At 43.2% G+C, this 20,057-nt stretch overlaps 1 protein-coding gene across 7 annotated transcripts in view; it reads left to right on the top strand.

Annotated features, from left to right (window-relative positions):
• Positions 1–20,057, top strand: part of mtfmt (mitochondrial methionyl-tRNA formyltransferase) — a 101,161-nt gene that overhangs the window by 44,530 nt on the left and 36,574 nt on the right. For 2 of the 7 annotated variants that reach the window (XM_047363264.1, XM_047363259.1), the window contains one exon: positions 9,564–9,996. The exons of 3 other annotated variants lie outside the window; for them this stretch is intronic. In XM_047363264.1, the coding sequence (XP_047219220.1) occupies positions 9,564–9,752 (189 nt within the window). In that variant the 3' untranslated portion in view covers positions 9,753–9,996. Of the gene's footprint in view, positions 1–3,625; positions 4,569–9,563; positions 9,997–20,057 lie in introns of those variants that run through there. 2 more of the 7 variants (XM_047363265.1, XM_047363263.1) reach the window with 2 other exon arrangements.

The raw sequence follows: 20,057 nt of genomic DNA, 5'->3' as shown, positions 1-20,057 counted from the left end.
GTCTTAATACGGATGATTTTGGCATACAGCTCATGAAAACCCAAAATTCCTATCTCACAAAATTAGCATATTTCATCCGACCAATAAAAGAAAAGTGTTTTTGATACAAAAAACGTCAACCTTCAAATAATCATGTACAGTTATGCACTCAATACTTGGTCGGGAATCCTTTTGCAGAAATGACTGCTTCAATGCGGCGTGGCATGGAGGCAATCAGCCTGTGGCACTGCTGAGGTCTTATGGAGGCCCAGGATGCTTCGATAGCGTCCTTTAGCTCATCCAGAGTGTTGGGTCTTGAGTCTCTCAACGTTCTCTTCACAATATCCCACAGATTCTCTATGGGGTTCAGGTCAGGAGAATTGGCAGGCCAATTGAGCACAGTGATACCATGGTCAGTAAACCATTTACCAGTGGTTTTGGCACTGTGAGCAGGTGCCAGGTCGTGCCGAAAAATGAAATCTTCATCTCCATAAAGCTTTTCAGCAGGTGGAAGCATGAAGTGCTCCAAAATCTCCTGATAGCTAGCTGCATTGACCCTGCCTTTGATAAAACACAGTGGACCAACACCAGCAGCTGACACGGCACCCCAGACCATCACTGACTGTGGGTACTTGACACTGGACTTCTGGCATTTTGACATTTCCTTCTCCCCAGTCTTCCTCCAGACTCTGGCACCTTGATTTCCGAATGACATGCGGAATTTGCTTTCATCCAAAAAAAGTACTTTGGACCACTGAGCAACAGTCCAGTGCTGCTTCTCTGTAGCCCAGGTCAGGCGCTTCTGCCGCTGTTTCTGGTTCAAAAGTGGCTTGACCTGGGGAATGCAGCAACTGTAGCCCATTTCCTGCACACGCCTGTGCACGGTGGCTCTGGATGTTTCTACTCCAGACTCAGTCCACTGCTTCCGCAGGCTCCCCAAGGTCTGGAATCGGCCCTTCTCCACAATCTTCCTCAGGGTCCGGTCACCTCTTCTCGTTGTGCAGCGTTTTCTGCCACACGTTTTCCTTCCCACAGACTTCCCACTGAGGTGCCTTGATACAGCACTCTGGGAACAGCCTATTCGTTCAGAAATTTCTTTCTGTGTCTTACCCTCTTGCTTGAGGGTGTCAATAGTGGCCTTCTGGACAGCAGTCAGGTCGGCAGTCTTACCCATGATTGGGGTTTTGAGTGATGAACCAGGCTGGGAGTTTTAAAGGCCTCAGGAATCTTTTGCAGGTGTTTAGAGTTAACTCGTTGATTCAGATGATTAGGTTCATAGCTCGTTTAGAGACCCTTTAATGATATGCTAATTTTGTGAGATAGGAATTTTGGGTTTTCATGAGCTGTATGCCAAAATCATCCGTATTAAGACAATAATAGACCTGAAATATTTCAGTTAGTGTGCAATGAATCTAAAATATATGAATGTTAAATTTTCATCATGACATTATGGAAAATAATGAACTTTATCACAATATGCTAATTTTTTGAGAAGGACCTGTAGATTTCATACTAGCCAGGTTCTGTGTACCACCAAAGAAATGTCTCTCCATGCCTTGGTTAGAGCTCAGTGCCGCACTAGCTGGTGTTCAGCTTGTCAAGTTAATACAGGATGACTTGACTCTCTCAATAAATCAAGTTATTTGCGGGTCAGATTAAACCACTGTGTTACATTAGCTAAACTCAGAGTCCTGCCACTATAAAGTTTTCATCAGGACACGCAGAGCAGAACTTCAGAACCTCACCAATGGAGCTACTTGGAGGTACGTTGACTCACATCACAACCTATTAGACCTCATCACTAGGGGTCTGGCCCTCTCTGCATTAGTCCACCCAGCACAGTGCAGGTTAGGACCCAATTCAGATGAAAACTCCTGACGATTGGCTAGTCATGCCAAGCAGCAGAGCTGAACCTGATAAAGATGAGTTAAAGAAAGGTCCCTAAGAAGTCTCACACCTGGAGGAAGCTCATCCAAGCCACTGTACAGTTCTTTCATGTAACAACTGCATTTGCCACTTAAAACACTTAAAGCTAAACAGCCTTTTCCATCAGATACTAACTAAACTTCCTGGCCCCTGAGTATGAAGAGGTCACAGGCCTCCTTAAAGTTGGAGGGTGGCTTCAGAGATCGACAGATTTTGAGATAGAAACAATTCATCCCATGGTTTTTGACCCTGGGCATCACATCACTAAGCTGCTGATAAGAGACTGTGCTGAGAGACTTCACCATCCAGTTGCAGAGCAAGTTCTGGCTAAGCTTCACCGCCAGTACTGAATTCTTCAAGGTTGCAAGGTTATCCATAAACATCAGCACACATGTCATGAGTGCCAGTTTTGGTTAGCCAAGCCTCAAGCTCCACAAATAGCGGATCTTCCTCCTTCCAGACTGCTTGTGTATAAGCCTCAATTCTACTCTGCTGGAAAAGACTGCTTTTCTCTCTTCTCAGTCAAGGTAAGGTGATGTCAAAAGAAGAGATAAGAGAAGGGGTATCCTTTATAAATGTATGACCACAAGATGGGTACAAAGAGGCTAACCATTTGACCTTTTCTGTGATTATGGAACAAACATTACGGGATGATGCTGTGAGTTTGCAGAGGCCTTTGAAGTTATGCCCCCATCGGCAGGAGCAGTTAGCAGAGCAGAGGATTAGATTCCAGTTCAATCCACTCCCTGCTTCACATTTTGGTGGCACCCAAAGCAAGAGGTTAAATTGGTAAAAACAGCCCTGAGAATAGTCTTACGAGAGCACTCAGTTTCTGAGCCAGTTCTGTGGACTCTACTCATTGAGGTTAAAGGCATCCTTAATGCAAAACCCTTGAGCTATGTGTCAATGGATCCTAATCCTATAATACCTAATATGGTGCTCATGGGTCTCTTCCCCACGCATTGTACGACAGTGAGGATTTGCTGGGCTTCTGGGTTTGCTTCATCTGGGACTACCTGTTAGGTCTACAGCATCGTCAGAGGTGGAGGACCTCTTTATTTACTTAGGTCAGGTTGTCCTCATTGTCTATCCACGTCTTCCCCTCGCTCTCTGGTCTCTGTGCACAGTGACTGAAACCTTAAGAAGATCAGGCGGATCAGTATGCACTGCTACAGTGCAGGTAAAGAATAAAATTTACACACGACCAGTTATTGGACTCGTCCAGCTCCCACAGTTTATTGATTACCCTATGAGTGTAGCAGTCTTTCTATGCTCTGGACAACGAACATGACAGAGAATTAGGGCAAGTGTATTAGAAAGACTGAGAAAAAAACAGGGGGTTTCCACCTGGTCCGTTATTAGTGTGACACATGCTAGGATTACTCACACCATGGTGGATGGTAGTGTGCTTATTAAATAGAAGTAAGTAATATTAGACATTAGCTTGATCTTTAACTGTCATTTGATTACTAGAATCTGCTAACATAGGATGCTAATGGCTTGTGGATCAATATGTTGCTGCCTTAAGTTGCTGTGGATAGCGCCGCATAACTTGTGTTGTTATAATTAATGCAGCGGTGTCCTTTCGTACTTGTACCTGCTGTTGGAGTCATCCATTTTTGTCGCACAGTTGAACATGCGCAGCTCAACAGACATCGCTTCTCTGACATCACCTGGGAATATAAAACCCGCGGAAAATAAACTTTCGTTGCCATTTCAGGTGTGTATCACGGGACGACGCAACAGAGGCGCGTATCTGGAGAGACAAAAGCTTGCAGGCGAACTTTTTCTCCAAAAGGCCATTCCCGGAAGAACTTGAAAGCTGGAAATCTGTCTGATACAAGAAGGTCAGAAGATTCATATACCAATCGAAGACCACGCCGACACCCAGCGAGGGTGAAAAACCCACAGAGGTTTTATTTCCAAGGAGATGAGTTTCCTCCTTGTTGATTCAGTCGACTAAACAGTTCTTCATACTTTCCCCTCTTGGACAGATGAGAAGTTTACCGGTTTTTTTTCTTGAGTTGATCACAGATGCGGGATCCCCCTCCCTCATTTTTCTTCAGACCTGACCCATCCTCGACTGGTGGAGAGAAGAAATCAACGTCAAAGTAATTTCGTACTTTTTATATTAAATTGGATAGGTACATTTAGAAGTCTGAGCAGGATGAGGCATCGTTAAGGTGATTTAGAATTACCAGTTGTCAATCCAAGGTATCAACTTGTTGCATGCAATAATGATTGAAGTGTTGAGCTGTGTTTTGATTTGCTGTGCAAGCGCTGCTGAATCGTGCCTGTTCATGTTTCGTCCAGCTGATCCCCAATCAGCCAGGAGTTAGAAGTTGGACCTTTAAAAGTTTTTCATTCAAAGCAACTGCAGTCTGGGCCTCGCCTGACCACTCCTTTGTTCTAGTTGTATTACTGAAGTTTTTCCACTGAGTTCCGCCTCAGAGTTTTATGACTCTTTGTTCTAGATTTGGGGCAATCAACTGCTAGAGGCTAAAGGGGCGTGGCTCCACCGTTTTACCAGCTAATCACTGCAATCGAGACATCAGCACACCAGGAGGACTTCTCTTTCCATTTAACCCAAATTACACATTTTCTCCATAAAACTGCTGGTTTTGATCTTCATAGACACTCAATGCGCATATATTTTTCTTTTATTATTATTGTTAGGTAGTCATTTTTATTCCCTTTGTGTAGAATAGTACTTGTTAGTTAGGTGAAGGTTTTTGGACCAGAATAATGGTATATCAGAATTATTTGGCTTCAATAAATCTTCATATATATATAATTAAGAGAAGCGTTGTGTTTATTTTGTGCAAGAGTGATTTATCTGTCAAATCAAGGTCAAAGTTCCCCCACCTTCGGTGAAGCGGTTGACTAAACAGTGACAACAGTGTGGTACTCGTACCCGTCGTCTTCCGCTTGTCCGGGACCGGGTCGCGGGGGCAGCAGATTCAGCAGAGACACCCAGATGTCCCTCTCCCCAGACACCTCTTCCAGCTCCTCCGGGTGGAGCCCAAGGCGTTCCCAGGCCAGCTGAGAGACATAGTCCCTCCAGCGTGTCCTGGGCCTCCTCCCGGTGGGACATGCCAGGAACACCTCCCGAGGAAGGCGTCCAGGCGGCATCCGGTATAGATGCCCGAGCCACCTCAACTGGCTACTCTCGATGTGGATGAGCAGCGGCTCTACTCCGAGCCCCTCCCGGATGGCCGAGCTCTTCATCTTATCTCTAAGGGAGTGCCCGGCCACCCTACGGAGGAAGTTAATTTCAGCCGCTTGTATCCGGGATCTCGTTCTTTTGGTCATGACCCAAAGTTCATCGCCATAGGTGAGGGTAGGAATGTAGACCAACCGGTAAATCAAGAGCTTCGCTTTTCGGCTCAGCTCTCTCTTCACCACAACGGACCGGCACAGTGCCCCCATTACTGCAGCAGCTGCACCGATCTGTCTGTCAATCTCCCGCTCCATTCTTCCCTCACTTGTGAACAAGACCCCGAGATACTTAAACTCCTCCACTTGAGGCAGGAATTTCCCTCCAACCTGAAGAGGACAAGCCACCTTTTTCTGGTCGAGTACCATGGCCGCTGACTTGGCCTCTGAACCACATTTTGTGGTTTTGGTTAATAATTGATCAATTATTAATGATGAATAGCTAATTGTAATTATTAAAGAGCTTTGAGCCCATAATCACAACACCAGAGGAACTCTCTGATTTGTATTCGTAAGTAAGGATTTTTGGTTAAGAAATTAATTGTTTTCAAATTATGATTTTAAATTCAAATTTTTAATCAATAATCATAATCCTTACACTGCCATGTTCCGCATTACTCGTACTCGTCGTCTTCCGCTTATCCGGGACCTTGTCTTGGGGGCAGCAGACTCAGTAGAGACACCCAGACTTCCGTCTACCCAGATACCACTTGCAGCTTCTCCGGGGGGAGCCCAAGGCGTTCCGAGGCCAGCCGAGAGTCATAGTCCCTCTAACGTGTACAGGTCCTGGGCCTTCTCCCGGTGGGACGTGCCTGGAACACTTCCCAAGGGAGACGTCCAGGTGATATTCGGTATAAATGCCGAGGCCACCTCAACTGGCTCCTCTCGATGTGGAGGAGCAGGGGCTCTACTCCGAGCTCCTCCCGGATGGACGGTGTTTTCACCCTATCTTTACGGGAGTGCCTGGACAAGCCACCCTTTTCCGGTCGAGAACTATGGCTTCGGACTTGGAGGAGCTGATTTTCATACCAGCAGCTTCACACTCTGCTGCGAAACGACCCAGTGCATGTTCTAGGTCTTGACTAGAGGGGGGCAGCAGGACCCCGTCATCTGCATAAAGAAGAGACGAAATCCACTGGTCCCCAAACTAGACCCCCTTCGGCCCTTGACTGCGCCTAGAAATCCTGTCCATAAAAGTTATGAACAGGACCGGTGACAAAGGGCAGCCCTGCCGGAGTCCAACATGCACCGGGACCAGGTCCGACTTAGTGCAGATCAATCTCCGGCTCCACTTATACAGAGACCGGATGGCCCTTAATAAAGGGCCCCCGACTCCGGACTCCTGGAGCACCCTCCACAGGGCACCACGAGGGACACAGTCGAACACAGCCTTCTCCAGGTCCACAAAATACACGTGGACCAGTTGGGCAAACTCTCATGAACCCTCGAGTAACCCGTAGAGGGTGTAGAGCTGTTCTTACGTTTTTGCTGTAATTCTGACAATTGATGTGAATGTTGTTATTGTTCAGTGAATGCAATTCTTAATCTCACAATTGTAATTTTATTATGTTTATTTCTAATGTTGCAGACCACCCGCACGCAACCACTTGCATACACGTCTTCAAATGTCTCACAATTAATTGTGCAACTTGTTTGTGATGAATAATGTTCATTATTTCAGGTTGGAATAAATTTGGTGTTCAAGACCTTCAGTCTTCTGATTCTCTGACCAGAATCTCCTGTCCATGAGGCCAATTCAATCAGCGTTTTTCCCAACCATTGATGTAGGAGGGATTACTACACCATAACAACTTTTGCTGCCTCCCAGAGGACACCAGCAGAGATATTATGCTGATTTTATTTATTTATTTTTTTCAAAAAAATTGGTCAAAATTGCTATAATATAAATTGAATTTAAAAATACTTTATTAATCCCAAAGTGAAATTAAATCTTGTTCTAGTTAATATTATACAGGTTTCTTCAAAGAGCCGTTGAAGATGCTACTGTATGGACAGGAAGGATGTCTGTCTTACAGCAGATCTGAAAAAGCCTCTGAATGAAGAGACTTGTTGTACGACAGTCTCATAAAGAGGATGCTCAGGGTTCTCCATAAATTCTTCATTTAATGAAGAATCCTTTGCACAATGATCTCCGGAGGTTCCAGAGGAGTCCCCAGGAAAGCGCCAGCCTTCTTGATTAGCTTGGTTAGACACTACCTGGTAAGACACACAACCCTTCAGTCTCACAGACCTTTGGTCTGTGTCAGGTAGCCTTTAATCCAGGAGATTCTTGATGCCACCACCTGAGTCTTTGTGAGTTTCTGATAAAGCAAATCAGGTTGAATTGTGTTAAATGCCCTGGAGAAATCAAAGAACATGATCCTCATAGTGCTGCTGGCTTTGTCCAGATGACCGTGGGTTTGTTGCAGCAGGTGCTTGATGGCATCTTCAACTCCAACTCCACAACGATAAGCAGACCGCAGGGGGTCCTGATAGTTTATTGTTTGCTTACTCAGGTTGGCCAACAGGAGTCTCTGTAGGCCTTTCATGATGTATGATGTTAAGGCAGCATGTCTATAGTCATTGAGGACTTGTGGGTGAGTTGTTTTGGTACTGGAACAAGACAGGAGGTCTTCCACAACACTGGAAACTTTTGGGGCAGGCTAAGGTTGAAGAGGTGCTGCAGAATCTTACAGAGCTGCTCTGCACAGGCCTTCAGGACTCTAGGGCTGACACAGTCTGGACCTGCAGCCTTATTGTTCAGTCTTTCCAGTTGTCTCTTCACCTGACTCGTTAAGACGCTGGTTAAAAGGGGGAGGTAAATGGATCATCAGCATCTTCTGGTTGAAGGCAAACATGTAGAAGCAGAAGGGTCCATTGCTGAGGTGGAAGATAAAACATCTGAGGTGTGACAGGAAAGCTGTGTGTCAAAGGAGGGTGGGATATCTGTTTGGCTGTGGGCAAGAGAGGAGGATGCTGAGCTTGTTTCTGAACTGGTCTTATTGAAGAATGTGTATAGCTCATTGGCTCTGTTAAGACATCCATCGGTCCGATATTCCTTCTGCTTGAAGCCTGTGATCATCTTCATCCCTGACCACACATCTGATATTTTTTTGCTTCTTCTTGTACACCTCCTTGCTGTCTCTTATCTTGACTTTAAGTTGCTTCTGTATACTCATAAGTTCCATGTCTCCCTCTCTGAAGGCTCTTTTTTTCTTGTTAAGAAGGTCCTTTAGGTCACTGGTGATTCAGGGTTTGTTACTGGGGAAGCATCTCACTCTTCTGGTTGGATAACTGTTATCCACACCGAAGTTTATATAGTGGGTCACACACTCAGTCATGGCATCGATGTCCTCTCCATGTGGTTGGCACAGTGCGTTCCAGTCTGTAGCCTCAAAGCAACCTCTCTGGGCTTCTTCAGCTTCCTGTGACCATCTTCTCACAGATCTCTTTGTTACAGGTTTCCTCTGAACAATGGGGTTATAGTTCGAGCAGAGAAAAACAAGACTGTGATTTGATTTGCAATTTAGGGAAAGTGTTGTGGCAAGCTTGTGGAAGGATTGCCAAAACGTTTAACAAAAGTTGTACAGCTTAAAAGACAATTCAATCAAATACTAAGCAGAAGGATGTATACTTCTGAATGAAAAAAAAATCTCATTCTTCCATTTAGGAAATACAAATAAGTGTAGTAATCCTAACCGAACTAAAATAGGAAACAAATTAGTCAGATTTTATACTATACAGTAAAAAGGTTTATTTTCCATAGCGTATGTAAATTGCAGGTTTTAACTGTGTCTTTATATTTACCTCTATGCTATACCTTTTGGGTCTTAACCAGAAATATTTTTCCAAAATGTTCACATTATTTCTCTATTTAAAGGTAGGTGAAATTAGTTCTTGGACTTTCAGAGGGCAAATCAAAGCAATTAAACACCTTTTAAATGTGCTTTGTGGCATTTTGTGCATGGTTTACAGTCTTTGATTGTGCTACTTCCAAATTTTCAGATATTTATATATTGTGTTTGTAAGTTCAAATCAATTAAAATCAAGTGTTTTTTTATAGCGCCGCTTCACAACAATTGTCAGCTCATGATAGCAAACAAAAAGAAGTAATGCTTTGAAATAATGATGTCTGAACTTGACCCAAGTGCGCATATGCACCCCGCATCAACATGATAAATAAGTATGAAATAAGTATGAATTAATTGTCTCTTGCTTAGTATGTTCAAAAACCACATGTTTTTAAACTGTGGGAAAGAAGTCAGACTTCTAAATCTTGTCTTGGAATCCTTCTATGGAAAGGTTCCATATTTTGTTCCGGGTTTACTATGGGACAGAGGGCGCAACTCTTCTACACCAAAGGGCTGCTCTTATTTCCTCCAGGTCTTGTTTTAACCGCTGTTCATTTTTAAAGAGTTGTATTTATTCATTTTATTTTCCAGGATGGTTGGGTGGCTTTCAAGACAGTTCTTCTGAACAAAAGACTGACAGCAGCTGATTTCCATAATGGTTACTTGAATCAGACAATCAAGAAGAACACCTCTAATGAAACTGCTGAATGGCAGTTTATCAGTAGAAAAGCAAGAACGGAAGAGCCTCAGAAGAATGATTGGAGGGGTCAACAAAATTAATAAAGACTAAATGTACATGATGTAACCAATTTCCCTTTGTTGAGTAATTGTGTTTTACAAGTCGTTTACTTTCTTGATGAACACAGTGCAAAACTGATGCACAAGGATTGAGGCTGATATTATTTGGCTAAACTTATCTGTTTTTATACACCTTTGTGTACTTTATTGTGTAATATTTGTACCATATGCTTCTAAAAATGAGGAGTTTGAAAGACCTAATTAAAGATTTTGTTAAATATTTCAATACAGGTGGCTGAATGGCTTATTGGTCTTTTTGACTGTACATCACTCCTGACATTTATGGTCGCATGCTCAGCATGTACAGGCCAAACCCACAACATCACTAATAAACACCCCACAGATAAACATAGTTGTTCACTTGATTGCCTTATCTATGCAAAGAAGAAAGAAGAAGAAGAAAGAATAAAGAAGAAAGTATAGTACATTGCACTACATGGAAATGAAATGACAATTGTACTTTAATTTGTAAAACTTACAAATGGCATAGTGTTTTCATTTAAAAAAGCAGAGATGAACTGTAGTAAATGGACTGAACTTATATAGCGCTTTTCCAGTCATACAGACCACTCAAAGCACTTTACACTAGCGCCACATTCACCCAATCGCACTCACTAACGCTCACACATTCATACACCGATATGCAGATCGGTAGGCAACTTTAGGTTAAGTGACTTGCCCAGGGGCACATCGACATATGGCAGGAGGAAGCTGGAATTGAACCCACAACCTTCTCATTGCAAGACAACTACTCTTCCTACTGAGCCACAGTCACCTCAGTCTTATTATGACCACATAAAAGGTATTTTCACTAGGAGCAGTGGTTAGTTTGCTATAGGTAGTTTGGTTTTTCTGAAGCCAAGGTTATCAGTTTTCGGAAGATTAAAACAAAGAATGCTAAGTTTGAAAAGCTTGCTGCCATTTTTTTTGTTTATTTTCCTTGGCAGCCATTTCTGTTTGGAGGGATGTTTCGGGATGGGTTAAGGTCGCTGCCAGGGTTCTCACGCTGTACCATAACTTTCTCTTCACCTCTTTTGCTTCAATCTCTGCCTTTCGTATTTCCATGTCATACCTATTACAGTAAGGTAGCACACAAACTTTACTTTTGAAACTATATGATTCAGTCTTTAAATTTTTTGAGTTGGAATGTTAAAGGTTTAAATCACCCAGTGAAGAGAAGGAAGGTCTTCTCACATATTAAACGATTTTATGCAGATGTGGTGTTTCTGCAGGAGACACATCTGGAGTTCTGATGGTGGGCGCCTCCTGTCATGCTGGAGGGGACAACGTTTTCATTCCCATTTTCAGGTTAAGGCACGAGGGGTCTCCATACTAGTCAGCCAGAATGTCCCATTTGAGGCTGATGAGGTGGTAGCTGATAAACATGGCAGATTTGTTATAGTGAGTGGGAAACTGTACGATACTCAGGACACCCTGGTGAATGTCTACGCCCCTAATACAGATGAGGAGAATTTTTTTAAACAACTATTCTCTTCCCTACCGGATCTTAATAAATACTTACTGGTCCTGGGGGGAGATTTCAACTGCTGGCTGGACCCAGCTTTGGACTGCTCATCCATTAAAAGCAGTATCATAAGCAAATCAGCATCAGTTATCCAAAACTTTCTATCTGAATTTGGACTGCGTGATGTGTGGCGTGCTTTAAATCCCGACAAGAGGGACTACTCATACTTCTCAAATGTACACAAAAGTTACTCAAGAATTGGATTATTTTATCATTGATACTAAATGTCTGCCACAGGTCAGTACTTGTGACTATCAAAGCATAGTCATTTCAGACCATGCTCCAATCACTATGTCCCTGTCTCTTCCTCACCCTCCCCTAAAAGCTGGACCGTGGCGTTTTAACTCAACCTTGCTGTCGGACGAAAACGTCCGGAAATTCATTCAAGATGATATAAGTTTCTTTTTTGCTACCAACTCCTCCCAAGAGATGCCCAGCCTTGTAGTATGGGATGTATCAGGGGCCAGATTATAGCCAACTCAGCAAAAATTAAGAAGCAGTCCACCTGTGAACAGAATAACCTATTGCAACAAATCAAAGAGATTTATGTAAAATACTCTCACAATAAATGTCCGGAACTTTCCAGAAAACGTGTCGAACTTAAAGCAAGGCTTGACCTGCTGACAACGCACTCAGCTGAACGCTTGCTTTCACATGACAAATCCAAACGTTATGTGCACGGTGACAAGCCTGACAAACTATTGGCAACTCTGCTCAGGGGCTCGAGGGCAAGGCAGACCATTTCTAAGATTCGAAAACAAGATGGCAGTACAGTCACTGATCATGGACAGATTAATGATGCATTCAGGGACTTCTATAAGGAGCTCTACTGCTCAGAATCACAGACTGTTTCTGGCATGATTCATGATTTCCTAGCGAAACTTCACATTCCTGTAATCTCACCAGAACTCAAAAATAGGCTAGACAAACCCATCTCTCAGTTAGAAGTCTCCCTAGCAACACCCTCAATGCAATCTGGCAAATGCCCAGGTCCTGATGGTTTCCCCTCAGAATGTTTCAAACAGTTCTCAAACCTACTTTCGGTTCATCTTAGTTCCACCCTTGCCCATTGTTTTAAGCAAGGATCTCTCCCTAAGTCATGCTATGAAGCCTATATCACACTTATTGCAAAAAAGGGGAAGGATCCATTGGAATGCACCTCATACCTTTTTCTCTCCTGAATACAGATGTCAAAATCTTGGCCAAAATCCTTGCCCGTAGGCTTGAAACCGTTTTACCAACAGTTATTTCAAAAGATCAAACAGGTTTCATTAAAGGTAGGTACTCATATTTTAATGTTAGAAGGCTGCTTAACATTGTTTATTCCAGCGTCACAGACTCAGCTGAGTGTGTTGTCTCTCTAGAGGCTGAAAAAGCATTTCATAGAGTTGAGTTTGACTATCTTTTTGCCGTCCTTGGTAGATTTGGCTTTGGGGGAAAATTATTTCATGGATTAAACTTGTACCATCAGCCATCTGCTACAGTCCGTATCAATTTTCAGACCTCAAAACCATTGAAGTTACAAAGGGGCGCCTGTCAGGGCTGTCCTCTAAGCTCCCTGCTTTTTGATCTGGCCATAGAGCCCCTCGCCATTGCACTTAATGCCAGTAAGGAGATATCTGGTATTTGGAGGATTAACATGGAACATAAGGTGTCGCTTTATGCAGATGATCTTCTACTTTTTAATTCCAAACCATCAACCTCATTACCTTTTGCTCTTGATCTGCTTAGCTAATTCGGTCGGCTCTCCGGGAATAAGCTGAACCTTACCAAAAGTGAGCTTTTCCCTCTGGGTGATAATACAACTTTATCAGACTTTGCCAACTTGCCATTCAGAATTGAAAGACAAAAATTCACATATTTGGGTATCACAGTGACAAAAAAACATAAAAACGTATTTAAAGAGAATCTGACTCCCCTGCTAAACCAAGTGAAGAAATCCCTCACAAAGTGGACGCCACTCTCCATGTCTCTTGTGGGATGTATCAACTCAATTAAAATGACTATACTACCCAAATTTTTATATCTCTTTCAGGCATTACCTATTTTTATCCCCAATGTGTTTTTCAATGAGTTGGACTCAATTTTTGCATCTTATATCTGGCAGGGTAAGCGCCCAAGGCTCAACAAGTTGCAACTTCAAAAACCTAAAGAGTAGGGGGGTTTGCCCTTCCCAATTGTCGATTTTATTACTGGGCTGCCAACCTTAAATGTTTAGTATTCTGGTATTTTTACCATAACTCAAGTGACCGTCCTGATTGGGTGACTATGGAATTACGCAGTGACAACATATCCATCCCAGCCATACTCTTTTCCCCACTTCCACTCTCTTCATCTAACTCTATTCTAAATCCAGTAGTGAAACACTCACTGAAAATATGGGGCCAGTTTAGGAAATACTTTAAACTCCACAATCTTTCCCTCTTGAGTCCAATCGCACTTAATAATATTTTTAAACCATCTGTCCAGGACGGAGTGTTTTTGGAGTGGCACAGGAAGGGGCTTACCCATTTTAAGGACCTCTACATAGAGAAGAAATTGGTGTCATTTGAACAACTTAGCAGTAAATACGGCTTGCCTCGGTCTAATTTTTTTAGATATTTGCAAACCAGAAACTTTATTCAATCTCATCTCTCAGGTTCAGTTTCATTGCCAGATGGCACACTGTTGGAAACCATCCTATTATTGAACCCGACACGTAAAGGGCTGGTTACATGGCTTTATAATAAATTGCTGAACATGACAGAGACCTCCTCACTCAGACTATACCTGGCTATACCTGATGAGACATGGGCTTCTACAGGTCCTTCTCAAAATATTAGCATATTGTGATAAAGTTCATTATTTTCCATAATGTCATGATGAAAATTTAACATTCATATATTTTAGATTTATTGCACACTAACTGAAATATTTCAGGTCTTTTATTGTCTTAATATGGATGATTTTGGCATACAGCTCATGAAAACCCAAAATTCCTATCTCACAAAATTAGCATATTTCATCCGACCAATAAAAGAAAAGTGTTTTTAATACAAAAAACGTCAACCTTCAAATAATCATGTACAGTTATGCACTCAATACTTGGTCGGGAATCCTTTTGCAGAAATGACTGCTTCAATGCGGCGTGGCATGGAGGCAATCAGCCTGTGGCACTGCTGAGGTCTTATGGAGGCCCAGGATGCTTCGATAGCGTCCTTTAGCTCATCCAGAGCGTTGGGTCTTGAGTCTCTCAACGTTCTCTTCACAATATCCCACAGATTCTCTATGGGGTTCAGGTCAGGAGAGTTGGCAGGCCAATTGAGCACAGTGATACCATGGTCAGTAAACCATTTGCCAGTGGTTTTGGCATTGTGAGCAGGTGCCAGGTCATGCTGAAAAATGAAATCTTCATCTCCATAAAGCTTTTCAGCAGATGGAAGCATGAAGTGCTCCAAAATCTCCTGATAGCTAGCTGCATTAACCCTGCCCTTGATAAAACACAGTGGACCAACACCAGCAGCTGACACGGCACCCCAGATCATCACTTACTGTGGGTACTTGACACTGGACTTCTGGCATTTTGGCATTTCCTTCTCCCCAGTCTTCCTCCAGACTCTGGCACCTTGATTTCCGAATGACATGCAGAATTTGCTTTCATCCGAAAAAAGTACTTTGGGCCACTGAGCAACAGTCCAGTGCTCCTTCTCTGTAGCCCAGGTCAGGCGCTTCTGCCGCTGTTTCTGGTTCAAAAGTGGCTTGACCTGGGGAATGCGGCACCTGTAGCCCATTTCCTGCACACGTCTGTGCACGGTGGGTCTGGATGTTTCTACTCCAGACTCAGTCCACTGCTTCCGCAGGTCCCCCAAGGTCTGGAATCGGCCCTTCTCCACAATCTTCCTCAGGGTCCGGTCAACTCTTCTCGTTGTGCAGCGTTTTCTGCCACACTTTTTCCTTCCCACAGACTTCCCACTGAGGTGCCTTGATACAGCACTCTGGGAACAGCCTATTTGTTCAGAAATACCCTCTTGCTTGAGGGTGTCAATAGTGGCCTTCTGGACAGCAGTCAGGTCAGCAGTCTTACCCATGATTGGGGTTTTGAGTGATGAACCAGGCTGGGAGTTTTAGAGGCCTCAGGAATCTTTTGCAGGTGTTTAGAGTTAACTCGTTGATTCAGATGATTAGGTTCATAGCTTGTTTAGAGACCCTTTTAATGATATGCTAATTTTGTGAGATAGGAATTTTGGGTTTTCATGAGCTGTATGCCAAAATCATCCATATTAAGACAACAAAAGACCTGAAATATTTCAGTTAGTGTGCAATGAATCTAAAATATATGAATGTTAAATTTCCATCATGACATTATGGAAAATAATGAACTTTATCACAATATGCTCATATTTTGAGAAGGGCCTGTATACTCAAAATTGTGAACTCATCATCTCTATGTGTGCGCCACTGACTCATTCAATTCAAAGTGGTACACAGAGCCCATTTCTCTAAAAGCAAACTATCTCGTATTTATCCAGATATCTCCCCATACTGTGACAAATGCAAAACTGCCGAAGCCACACTCATTCACATGTATTGGTCTTGCCCCAGACTCAGCCGGTTCTGGACGGATGTTTTTTACACTCTGTCCAAGTTCCTCAGAGCACCAATAACACCTTGCCCTCTCTTGGCTCTCTTTGGTTTCAGTAGTGAGGAGTTGCCTTTACCAGCTTCTAAAAGACAGGCGCTGGCATTGTGTTCTTTGCTGGCGAGGCGCACAATTCTGACCAGATGGAGGGGTGCTGCTCCTCCAACTCATGAGCAGTGGCTATATGACCTTATGTCGTGCTTGAGACTGGAGAAAATCAGATGCTCCCTTCAGCACTCAATCGGGAAATTTGAAAAAACATGGGGCCCCTTTCTTGACACATTCCAAAATGTACAATAATATTCCAGACTAATTAACTTTTATTAGAATGTGCTTAGCCCCTGTCAGGGGTAGAGATGCAGAACGTTGGCCTACTGGACAGTGACATGAGGGAATGAATGGGATTACTTTGTAGGGATTATTTTTCTGTATTTTATTTTATTATTTTGTGTTTGTTAAATGAATATTACCTTGTATTCATAAATTGTATGTACAAAAGGAAAAATTTCAATAAAAAGACAATGATTAAAAAAAAACAATTTGACCTCAATCACAAATCTATCAAACAAATCTTTCAGTAGTTGTACAATATTCAATATTAAAAAAAACATAAAAATGCCAAATATGAGAACTAAACATTCAAATAGTCACATCGCTCACTGTTCATGGGAACAGTGGTCTACAAATTAACATTACCAAATTATATTATGATCTGTCAAAATAAGGTGAGATCCATGTAATCCATGTAACATTTAGTAACTGCTCACAGTTAATTCCATAAAAGTTACAATAAATATCCTTAAGTGTAATCTGTGCAATAATTATTAAAACACACACAGTTGAAGCAGTAGGGAGTGAAACAAGCAGCTCATATTCTGGAGCTGAGAGACTGGAGAGGCCTGTATGGAGCCACATATTATCTGTCTTATCTTTTGCAGAAGTATAAACAACAAGTGTCCAATGATGTATGATGATTTTACATTCTTTCATATGTATTAAATGAAATTAGTAACCTTTGATTAACAAGTTAAAAGATGTATGATTGAAATGTGGGTAAGAACTGAGAATTAGAGTAAAAAACATTAAGGTTTGACATTCTCAATCAGCTATATATGAAAGAGATATAACGTTAATCATTTGTGAAGCATGAATAAAAAGAATGAAGTGATGGTTTTGCAACTGTGTTTTAAAGTAAATGCTGAAAGCTGAAGAATGGAATGTGTAATACTGTGTAAAGTTTAAAACTGAACAGATTAGGGAAAGAACTGTAGGATGACTGGGAGTGACGAGAGCCAGCTGCATGCTGACATCGAACCTTTTGAAGTCTAAACGGGAGGAAGGGAGGATGTGACTACAGCCAGCTGCGTGGCTATTATCGCCATCTCCAAGGCCGAGAAACAGAATCAGTAGGTCACGATGACCATGACTAAAGTATTGAGCAATAACCAAGGAGCTGAGCAAAGTAGGTTGCGCAATAACGGAGAAGCCTCATAAGGGGCTGACTGGTGAAAGCATCAAGCACCATAAAAGCAATGCTGAAGGAGGGAATGGGGTTGTTTCCTCGCAGAAGACCAGCGAACAAGATCGGACGGAGAAAAGAAGCTTAGATGAAAAGGAACAGAGACACAGCCCAACTGATCAACTGCATTAAAAAGAGGATCAAGTCGTGGGCCCAGAAAGGACTGTGCCTCAAGATTAAGTGTCCCACCAGAGACAAAAACACACTGGACCATTGTTACACAGCTTTAAAGGACTCATATCATGCTGTTACCAGGGCTGCTCTGGGTTTTTCGGATCATTAATCCACCTCATCCCAACCTACAGACAGAGACTAAGAGCTTCCAAACCCAAGGTTCACACTGTTAAGAAGTGGACTGAAGAATCAAAGCAGATGCTACAGGCCTGCTTTGAATGCACAGACTGAACTGTTTTTGAAACCTCAGCCACTGACTTAAACCAACTAACTGATGTGGTGACATCATACATCAATTTCTGTGAGGACATGTGTGTGCAGACCAAGACCTTCTGCACCTTTGGGAACAATAAGCCATGGTTTACTCCACACCTCAGGAATCTGCGCAGGGAAAAGGAAGAAGCTCACAGCAGTGGAGATTGGGCGCGGTACAGGCAGACCAGGAACAGACTAACAAAAGAGATCAAAGCAGCTAAGAGAAGCTATAGTGAGAAACTTAAGAACAGCCTTTCTACTGGTGACACTTCAGCTGTATGGACTGGTCTGAGAAACCTGACTGCCTACAAGAGCCCCTCCACCCATCCTGAACAGAGTCATCTCCTGGCCAACCGTCTGAATGGCTTCTACTGCAGACATGACAAGAAGCCATTCACACCTCAAATCATCCCCTCTACATCCCATTTAGGAACAAATTCCTCCCATAAAGCAACCAACCCCCTACCATCAGATCCTCTGCCTGCATTAAAGATCTCCGAGGAAGAGGTAAACAGGCTCTTTCAGCGCATGAAAACAAAGAAAGCTGGAGGACCTGATAATGTCTCCCCATCATGTCTGAAAGCCTGCGCACATCAACTTGCTCCGATCTTCACAAGGATCTTCAACAAGTCACTGGAGAAATGTGAGTTCCCCTCCTGCCTCAAACGATCCACCATCATCCCGGTTCCCAAGAAACCCATCCTTGTAGGATTAAATGACTACAGGCCTGTAGCCCTGACGTCTGTGGTCATGAAATCCTTTGAGCGGCTGGTGTTGAAGCACCTGAAAGACATCACAGGCCCCCTGCTGGACCCCCTGCAATTTGCTTACCGAGCAAACAGGTCGGCAGATGATGCTGTTAACTTAGGTCTACACTTCATCCTGCAACACCTCGACCACCTAGGGACGTACGCCAGGATCCTGTTTGTAGACTTCAGCTCGGCCTTCAACACTATCATACCAGACATCCTCCACCAGAAGCTCACACAGCTCAATGTCCCAGCCTCCACCTGTCAGTGGATCAACAGCTTCCTGACGGACCAACAGCAGCAGGTGAGACTGGGGAGCATCTTCTCCCGATCCAGATCAATAAGTACTGGTGCCCCCCAGGGGTGTGTTCTATCCCCACTCCTCTTCTCTCTGTACACAAATGACTGCACCTCATTGGACTCGTCTGTGAAACTCCTCAAGTTTGCAGACAACACCACTGTCATTGGACTAATCCAGGACGGTGATGAGTCTGCATACAGACAGCAGGTGGATCGGCTGGTACACTGGTGCGGTCAGAACTACCTTGAACTGAACCCACTCAAGACTGTGGAAATGGTGGTGGACCTTCGGAGAACACCACCCTCATACACCCTCCTCACCATCCTCAACAACACTGTATCAGCCGTGGACCACTTCAGGTTCTTAGGAACCACCATCTCTGAGGACCTGAGATGGTCTTCGCACATAGACACTGTTCGAAAGAAGGCCCAGCAGAGACTGTACTTCCTGAGGCAACTCAAGAAGTTCAACCTTCCACAGGAGCTGTTGGTCATCTTCTACACTGCCATCATTCAGTCTGTCCTGCCTTCATCCATCTCAGTGTGGTTTGGCTCATCCACAAAACAGGACAGGTCCAGACTGCAACGAATAATCAGGACCGCAGAGAGAATAATCACAGCTGACCTTCCCTCCATCCAGGACTTATACAGGTCTAGGGTCAAGAAAAGAGCTGCCAAAATCTCTGCAGACCCCACACACCCTGCACATAAACTGTTTAGACTTTTACCTTCAGGCCGCCGCTACAGAGCACTGTTTACTAAAACCAGCCGCTACAAAGACAGTTTCTTCCCCCAGGCTGTTTCTCTGATGAACATTCAATAGAGTACAGAACAACAGCATACAGATGTTGCAAATGCACCTTTTCTATTAGATATGTGTATATTGTAAATTGTAAATTTGTATATTCTGTAATGCAGAATATTGCATTGTACATTGTATATTGTACATTGTAAATTGTAAATTTGTATATTCTGTAATGCAAAAACAGAACAAAAGAGCAAAGTGTACCGGAGTCAAATTCCTTGTTTGTATGCACGAACTTGGCAATAAAGCTGATTCTGATTCTGATTCTGATTAAGAATCTAATTTCATCTAAAGCCTTTTTATCCAAACAACCGAAGTGAACTTGATCGGTGAACAGCTGAT

This window comes from Girardinichthys multiradiatus, chromosome 4 (assembly GCF_021462225.1).
Source record: "Girardinichthys multiradiatus isolate DD_20200921_A chromosome 4, DD_fGirMul_XY1, whole genome shotgun sequence".
NCBI lineage: Eukaryota > Metazoa > Chordata > Actinopteri > Cyprinodontiformes > Goodeidae > Girardinichthys > Girardinichthys multiradiatus.
Note: the sequence above shows the minus strand (reverse complement) of the source record. Positions and strands in the feature narration are given on the sequence as shown.